The 9,399-nt window shown below is 53.5% G+C and overlaps 1 protein-coding gene across 1 annotated transcript in view; it reads left to right on the top strand.

Moving 5' to 3' along the window:
- Window positions 1-341: 341 nt before the first annotated feature.
- The window catches only part of LOC119097325 (uncharacterized), a gene marked incomplete in the record, with an annotated part of 38,222 nt that continues 29,164 nt past the window's right edge, over window positions 342-9,399 (top strand). The window contains 1 exon segment of the mRNA XM_037220373.1: window positions 342-456. Within this exon segment, the coding sequence (XP_037076268.1) occupies window positions 342-456 (115 nt within the window).

The following is a 9,399-nucleotide window of genomic DNA, read 5'->3' as shown; positions in this document are numbered from 1 at the left end:
ATTATTTTCTATGGGCCCAAAGCCGGAGCGTTATCTCAGTCGTGTGATTTTTTTTCAAAAAGAGCATTCATGATTCGCATTGCGACATCTCACCTAACGACACCAGAAATATAATTGTTAAACTTGCTATGATGAGCTCCAGAGAGCGAGACGAATCGGTGTAGCTATCCCCACTTTCGCACCTGCCCATTTCGTGGTTTTTATCAGCATTGCTGGCTGCGCCCCCCCTAGCCTGTCATCATTTGCATCCCCCTTGACAGTGACCTCGATCCGTCTGCAGTGACCTTGACCTCTCCATTGGCGCGTGTCTGTTGCAGGCCGCGGGCCCGGCCAGGGCCGCCATGTTTGGTGGTACGCACGACGCCACCGGGCAGACCGACTACACCACCTCCACCCTGATGGGCTCCGCCACCTACGGCTACCACGGCAGCGGCGACGTCGGCAGGCGGTGCATGCGTGAGTCCAGCTACCGCCGGCCGCTGACGCTAGCCGCTGACGCCAGCCGCTGGCCGAACCCCAACTGTGCACAAGTGTTAACACACGTTAAATCATGTGGGAAATGGACTACTTTGCGGCGCGTAATCGTGAAAACAGCATGGTCGGGCTCTCACGCTCTGGAAAGTTTGACATTAGTCCTATTTGGCGTGATGACGCCCGCAAAAAAAGCGTTTCAAAGATGTTTGGCAGGCTCTCTACGCACTTATAGAAGCGATTTACTTTTCTCTTGTGACGAGTATGCACCATATTTGCGTCCACATTTGTCGAATGTGTCATCAGAGTTGACATTACCGACTTGTGGTGACTATGTGTAAGTAACAAAGATCGTCCATGTCGCATACATTATGCATTTAATTACACGGCGCGCTCTTAATTTTCAACGATTAAAAACTTCTCGCTTTCGTGAGCGAATGCTGTGCTTCCATGATTGGTATCATATCGCGATCTTGTAAATCATGTACGTTGCAGTTAGCCGCGTCATCCTTGTAAGCGTATAGCGCCATGGTTTGTCCATATCTGCACGTAGTTTCCCCATATCTTATAATCGCGAATTCTCCCTTGGGCTTAACTGCTTTGGTTGCATACAAGGCTGTGTTGCAGTGGCTTAAGACTGTATATGCATATTTTTATTCTGGCTTTTTATGACGCACCACGACAAACTGACGTGTGGTACCATCGGGGTGTCTATAAATCACGTCGCAACGTTTTTTTGGCCATTTTCACGGACATCCCTCGATTACACGCTGCTAACGCTGGGTGAGGCCCCCTTCTCCGGGTTACCCTAGTTTGACAGAGAGTAGGACACCAACCGGTCGGATTAGACGTAAAATAGCGCCGCCTGATCCGCAGATTTCCGTCCAGATAATCAGGCAGAGACTTTTCACGACAGACCTGTTCCGGTCCACGAAAGCGTTATTCATTCATGCGGACCAGCTGTCCGCTCTGATTTAGCAGCCCAGCTGTCAGGACTCTGCATTTAGCAGCCCAGCTGTCCGGCTCTGATTTGGCAGCCCGCTGCCGGACACCAGCGGACATGTTCGAGGATGAAGCTGCTTGTGGGATCCTTTGGCCCGCTCTCCGCTGAGGGGACACAACCGTCTGTGAAGCCTTGTGGGGAGGGGGCTACTTGGCCTCGTCGGTTTGCCGCCATTACCAACATGGCGCAAACAAATCGCTAACATTGCATTCCTGCCCGTCGCTGTGCCGCGGCTGTTTGTCCACTCCCGCCCCCTGCCGAGGTCAGGCCGACACGTGACCCCGCCTACTGGGGCGTCTCCCCGCGGCACGTGAACCCGGCCACAAGCCCGGCGGGCCCGCCGTCACGTGACTGCCGTCCTGTCTCTTGCACCGCACTTCCAAGCGCCAGGTCGCGAGCCCCAGCCGGATCGGGCTCCCTCGCTCCGCGTGCGGTGAAAACCCGCCCTCACGACGCCCCCACCCACCCGTCCACCCGACCCGCTCGCCCTCCATATTAATCCCCGCACGGCCAGCCGCAAGGAAAACCGTGCCGGGCGCCACCGCGGCCGCGCTTCCCGTTCTCACCGCGTTGCAAAGCGGGGCCGCGTTTCCACGGTGGCCGGCAGGGGCGGCCGCAGGGGAGGCCCACGCCGGCGGCAGACCGGAGCCGCGGCGCTGACCTCGACACCCGCGGCGCGCGAGCCGTGAACTTGAAATACGGCTGCGGCGGCCCGCGGCGCGCTCGCCGCTGATTGGCGGCGCCTAATTGGCGGGCGCGCCGGGCAGCCGGCCGGGGGAACGGCCCCAAATGGCGTGTAATGAGCGCGCCGCCACCGTATATCTGCCGGAGTGGCATCGCCCCGGGGTGGGGCATGTTAATACGTGTCGTTCGACCCGGCTGGGCGGCTCCCGAGCGGGATACGCTCCGTCTCGGTGCGTCGGGGCGAGGCGAGGGGCTGCAGGCCGTCCCCATGGCACCCAGCCGGCTTCAACATTGATGTTGTTCGGCTGAATCGGTGAGTGACGTCATGGGTCCAACGTACAAAAGATCCAACAGCCTACCTCGCTGACCTCCTCCCCCAATCCACCCACTCTGTGTCCCCACGCTTCCCCCCCCCCCCCCCCCCCCCCCATAATCACGTCTCCGAGCAGCGACCGCTTGCTTACTCACACGTCGTGTCCACAAGCCCCGTTTTGTCAGGAGAAGCCTCTGTTCGGGCCTGCCTCATCGTAGTCATGTGTGGGCCCAGGACGTTGCGACCGTCGTTTCGGCCACGATCGCCTTTTCCGGCTAACATGCCCTCCTAGTCCATGGTCAAGTACGCTCGACGAACCGTCACAGCTCCCAGTTCATCCCACACGGCAGGACACAGTTCGTAGTGTACCAATTTTCCTGTTTTTACAGGCCGTGCCCGGGTCTCGTTTTATCACCCACTAGCAGCGATGGGAAGCGTCCCTTGCGGTAGCCCCGTAATTATGCCAGTAGTTAGCTGGGCCCTCTAGATTACGACGCGTGAGTTAGATGGCGACTATGGTGGTCCCAAGTTTCAGCCCGCGGCAGCGAACTGAATGGCCATCGACTGTAGACACTACAGACTGCACTGTTGGTATCGCACTGGGTGATGTACATACCACACGGTGCAGTGTGTATGCGCACTATATCCCGTAATGGCGACACCGCCATTCGATGATTCAGCAGGGGCCACATTTCAGATACATTGTTGCCATCCTACGTCTGGACCGTCAGGAAAACGGCGGCTATCTGGGTTACAGAGCAAGTCGCGAGACCGAAATAGTTCCGGCGATTTCGAACTGATGTATACAGCATTAAAGTTGCGCATGCGCTCGAGATCTGGCTCCTCGTCCTCGGGCGGCCGAAACAAAGAGCGCCGGGAAAATCCATTTATTGGCATATGTTTTAACAATAAATCTTGTCCTCCGCTGGTTGATCTGTTTTTGTCGTTGCGGCACGCAGAAATCAGCTCTAGCATTGTGTGTATCAAGTCACCAATCCAAGCGTTTTGATCAGTGCCTGGCCAGACTTCGGTTGCAGCGTTGCATTAAAAGCCTGCTCTTTTTTATTGAAGCGCGTCGTTTGTACCACTGATATCCGCGCAGCGCGGCTTGGGTGCCCCGTGCTACCGAGGAATCATCTCCCCTCACTAATCCACCCCTCCTAAATGGGATATAAAAACATTATCTCAACCGGTTTGTGTAGTGTTTCACCTCTCTCCATCATTCTGACTCCGCGTAGTCTATTGGTAATAAAACTTGCATTGCCTTCACGAATAAAACTCAAAGCCGATCAGCCGCTCTCCGCACGCGTCCCCAGCCCAGACTCCTTTGTCCCCCGCACCGTGCCCGCCCGGCGTCTCCGTTCGTGTGGCGCCGCAGGCTATGACCCCGTGACCCCGGCAAGGTCAACTGCCGCGGCCCACCACGAACCGCCTCGTCAGACGCGAGGGCGTACGGGACGCGACGCTACAGTTTGCATGGACGATTTTTTGTTGAAACACTTACTAAGTGGAGCTTGTTACGTGTGTTCTGAAAGTACCATCCAAAACAGCCTGAACAGTTCATCCGGTAATTTTGCTTACGGCCTGCCTGCTAGGCAGGATTTTTGCACGCCGTACAATACCCGGCACGGCCACCCCACACCGTGGCACCGCCGCCGCTCCGGCTAGCTGCCGGCTTGGCAAATAAAATCCCTACCCAGGAATTCGCAACCCATGTCACTGGACTGGGGGTCCAGCACCTCGTGTCCATGCCACGGAGCCACGAACGCCCAGCTGCGAATGGGTTACCTATGACACTGCATCCAGAATAGACTACCCGAACCTGAACACCCTGAAACCGAGTAGCCTCTCCCGACCTAGTGTGTGATCAAATTTGTTTGGTTTAAGGCCTTATTTGACATGATTATAGAGTTTGTTTTTGATCAGCTCTACCATTTATCAGATTATGTTAATTTGCTGCGTAACGCATGCCTACATCATCTTCCGCATGGATCATTGCGCAAATCTCCACCACCATCATCACCATTATCATCATCATCGTAGGAACACAAACGTCACATATGTGCGTCTTCGTGTGCGCTCCTGGTTCTAAAGTATTTACAACAATTTCAAATCTTTCACGCTACATGTGGGAAATTCGTGGCTGATCACACCTAGAGCAATACAAGATCGTTGGTCGTAAAAGACGTGGCAGCTGTTGTCACGACGGATGACAAATAACTTTTTGAATAACTTACGGAATTGTAAGTAGCAGCCTGTGGCGGCCTCGGCGAAAAGAGCAATCATACACAAGGTGATTTCAAAGTTATGACTCAAGACTAGGTGCCAAAAAGGCGCCGTTGCTGTCATTTCACGCTTTCCCACGCGGCGTTCTAGCCACAACACTGGTTTCGACGAAACTTTAATTACTGTAGTGTCTTTCTGTTGGGGCGAAGACAGATTTGTTGAGACATCAGCGATGACAGAGGTGAGCAGGCAGGCTGGAACTTCTTTTGTGGGCAAGTTGGTACGTGTACTAACTAACCCCGCCCTAAAATCAATGCAGTGCAGTCATGTAGATTCCTCAGTCTTTCATAACTCTTAAGAGTTTTGCGCAATGGTGTTAAAATAATCGTGAATAACACACATCAGAAGTCCAGATGATTTAATGAAAATTTATAGAGTAGTTCATAATCAAAGTAAGTATTTCAATAACACACTTTTCGAAATCACGAATGCGCTATTGATGTTATCATCGTATTTATGGTATTAGTGGCATCAATGGTAACAGACACTGCCAGCGGTGCGCTCCCATTGGGGATGGCACGTACGTACCTGACACCATTCGGTAGCACTGCAGAAGATCTCTCAAAAGCGTGGTGCCGGCCTCCACACCGGGATCAGCACAGATGAGGGGGCACTGGTTTTGCATCAGTAACAACCAGCTGTCTGGTACCGGCAATGTACTGGCTTTCATTGTAGGTTTCCAACGCATGACAACTTCTAATGCCGTCAGTTTACGTGCAGGCCTCGTCAGCCCGGACGTCGGTCTGGAATATGTTTTATACACACAAACACCCACACACACACACACACAAACATACACACACACACACACACACACACACACACCACACACACACACACACACACACACACACACACACACACACACCACACACACACACACACACACACACACACACACACACACACACACACACACACACACACACACACACACACACACACACACACACACACACACACACACACACACACTTACGGTGGTACGTATTTAGTACCAGCTGCTGGTATGCTGGTGCGCATCTCCCAGCTTGTAGAGGCTGCTGGAGAGGGGTCAGAACACCTCAAGAAACCTTACCCTAGATGTATAAGCTCGGCCTGGCACCGGCGAGGTTGCGTTAGTACCAACACGGTATCGGCTTTCAGTGCATCACGTAATGCAAACACAAATTCTTCTACGCTGGCAATGTGCCGACTTTGCTATCCCCATTGCCTGTCTAGGACTGCCGGTACGGATTTGACGCCGGGTGCCGGCAAGCCGGTGCCCGTTTTTGGCATCGTTTCTGTATAGATGCAGCCGGTGTGGTTTCGCAAGCCGAGTTGGAGGGAAACCCTAGCCGGTATCAAACAGCTAAAACGACTCCTCGGTAGAATTAAAAGCTTGACTATCCCCAGGCCTTGCCAATTTAGTCCTGAAATTTGATGAGGAGGGGCGGAGAGACTAAGCAAGTAAGATTCTGTCCTGTGCCTAAAATACGCCAGGGGGGACATTGTACATTCAGCAGATATTCAAATAACTAGGGCATCAGAGCTGACTTATGCAAGGGTAACGTGATTAGCACGCCACGAATAGTGATCTATCTATACTATTTTCAGTGAAAAGGTTCATGTACAGCTCAAACATCACCATAGTTAGACTACATTGTATTTTTTTGGCTGGATGCCTTTCCCATTCGTCCATAGTAAATCCTGGCTGCTGGAACATACTCAGCATGATATAATAAAATTCACATCTTTTTATAAGCTAGAACCCTAAAATCAAGCGTAATCCAAACTTAGTGCCGAATTAGAGCAATATTATGTTTCCCACTGACCTAGCCAAACATGGTCAGCCTTGGTCATAGGTAAGGGAACAGGAGACACCAGGAGGGGCGCCTGCCCCCCCCCAAACCTAAAACAAATTGACAAAACAAAATCGAGTTATTTTCTCACAAGAAAGTCTTGGTAAAAAACCCTGTGCTTTTCGTAACGAAATGTGCAGCAATTATTGCTGTTTTTTTTTTGTTTTGCCTCATTTTGTCTTACACATGGGAATGCCTTTTTTACTAAGATTGAGGCAACACCTAGTTTGATAGAAGTTGTTACTTTGCACGTTCGCATTAAAAGTGTCACAGTGTTCGCGACGAATAATCAACGCGCTGTTTTGTTTACATTGAACTTATTATTCTTGATAGCTATGTTTCCCCTCAAATCGCCACCCAACACACCACGTGGGAGGAACGAGTATAGGCGGAGGCTGACCCAGACGTGCTTCTGACGCAGGAACGGATCTAAAATTTTGTCGAGAGGAGACCATTCGACATACGTTCGTCAAGTCGGCAACCGATTCATATTCAGATCGATATTTGCAATCATGTTAGCTCTTTTCTGTCTCAGCTTTTGTGCTAGTTGTGTTGAATAGGTCAATATCCAATCCACGTTGATTTTTGCAAAAAAGAAGCAGTCTTTTTGAACTTAGATGACCTTGGACAAATTAATTCTCCATATATTGGCAATAAGAAAGCTTCCATGGAACGCTCAGTGCCAGTTTCAGATTTTTGGCCCGTTTGGTCGCCAAAAACTGAAATGAGGTATTGCTTTGCGTATCAATTGCTTGAAAGCTAAAATACAGACAAAATACATACGGGTCAGACAAATTTTATAACGCATTAACTTGGTTCGTGAACGTTCGCACGAAATAAACGATTTGGCGCAACTCCATGTCCACATTCTTAACCTAGTGACTTGCTTTAAGAAGCTGTTGGCCTTCAATATTTCTTGTTATGCTCATGCAAAGATCGTATGCTTTTTTATGCTTTTTCATTTTCAAAATAAGAACTTGCAAGCTCTGCCCGTCGCCGGAGATTTGTCAGAGTGCATCGTAGTCAGGACTTAGATACTGCCAAATCTAATGACTAATGGGATATTTCTACCCTCCCCTCCCCCCCCCCCCCCCCCCCCCCCACCGATAGAATCGCCCCGGCGCACCATTCAATCCATAATGCATGCATCTTGAATGTTGGCCGGCCGAGTTGAACTCAGCCCCTGAGTTCCTGGAAGCGACGTCGAGCCCAGGTTTCGCTCCAGTGACCAGCTTTGGCTCTCTCCCGCATTGTTTTGGTTGCATTGCGTCATCCCCAGGCATAGTGCGCCACCTTCGGCGCCTGCTCGTTTCCTCCTCCCCTGCTTCTGCGCCCGGACTTCGCCGAAGCACGCTCGCGCCCGGCGCCGGCCGTGCTGACGTCTGGTGGCAGCTGACCGGAGGGGGCGGGGGGGGGGGGGGGGGAGCGGGCCGCGGCGGCGGCGAGCGCGGCTGGTGCTGCCGGCTGCGGCCTGGCCGACTCCTCGGACCGTGTCGCGTGACGAGCGGCTCGGTCACGCCCCTGCTGAGCAGAGCTGATTTTGACCCGGGCCCGCGCGCCGGCCGCGCGGCCGCCGGGCGCGCGGGCGCGGGCGCCGCAACGGCGGACGGCCGCGAATGCGTGCTGGCAGAGGCACGCTCGGGGGCCGCCTCAGTACGCACCTGCTGTACCCCGAGCCAAGCCCTGTGCGGCTGGTAGTCAACGATGCGCGGCCTGTTACGTAATCGTTTTTCTGAGTAGGCCGCTTCTAATGGCCTAAAAAAACCTGAAACGCTTGCCCCAGTCGTGTCACAGAGCTGGCGATGGCTCCGAAACAGCGAGTTGATGCCGGACCATATACGGTACGCGCTAAGCGCTTGGCTATCAATATATCCATAATGCCAGGACCCTGCGATTAAGCAGGAGCTGTTTTATGCTGCTCTTGCTTTCAGTCGAAAACTCCAACGTTTCGAATCTGTGAAGAGGAAAACATGCATATCAGTGTGGCGGTGGCGTGCTCTTACTTCCCTTGCTGTCATCAGCAGACGTTGTGCACCTCTGCGGCTTGTTTGATGCAGCGCATTTTTAGAATGCCATACAGACCGTATTGCTCGTCCTTACATTGCACAAGACATATATCGCTCAACGTCTCTTTGTGGATCGTTAAAGACTTAAATGGCATCCCACAATGCGCTGTACCGCCGATCGCATGCCAGAGCACTCTGGGTCCCGTGAGAAGCCCCTGCCACCAATGATCATGATAACATTCCGCTCCGAAGCCGCTGAACAAATTTTCAGCAGGCGTCCAGGAACGACTGAGGCCGGGCGCACTCCGAAGGTCACACACACACGCACACATCCGCTACTTACTGGTAACTGCCCACGCTCACTGAGCTACTCAGGCTTCTTGGGTCGAGTCCCCCGTTCGGCTCGGGCTGAGCTCGGGTCGGGACGAGCTCGGATCGGGCCGAGTTCGGGTCGGGCGGAGTTCAGGTCTGGCCGGGCTCGGCTCGGGCCGAGCTCGGGTCGGACCAAGCTCGGGTCGGGAAGAGTTCGGGTCGGGCGGAGTTCAGGTCTGGCCGGGCTCGGCTCGGGTCGAGCTCGGGTCGGCACGAGCTCGTGTCGGACCAAGCTCGGGTCGGGAAGAGTTCGGGTCGGGCCGAGTTCAGGTCTGGCCGGGCTCGGCTCGGGTCGAGCTCGGGTCGGGAAGAGTTCGGGTCGGGCCGAGCTCAGGTCTGGCCGGGCTCGGCTCGGGTCGAGCTCGAGTCGGTACGAGCTCGGGCCGGGAAGAGTTCGGGTCGGGCCGAGCTCAGGTCTGGCCG

The sequence above is a fragment of the Pollicipes pollicipes genome, unplaced genomic scaffold, assembly GCF_011947565.3.
Source record: "Pollicipes pollicipes isolate AB1234 unplaced genomic scaffold, Ppol_2.1 Scaffold_4295;HRSCAF=5057_pilon_pilon_pilon, whole genome shotgun sequence".
Lineage (NCBI taxonomy): Eukaryota > Metazoa > Arthropoda > Thecostraca > Pollicipedomorpha > Pollicipedidae > Pollicipes > Pollicipes pollicipes.
This window is presented reverse-complemented; position numbering and strand designations above follow the sequence as displayed.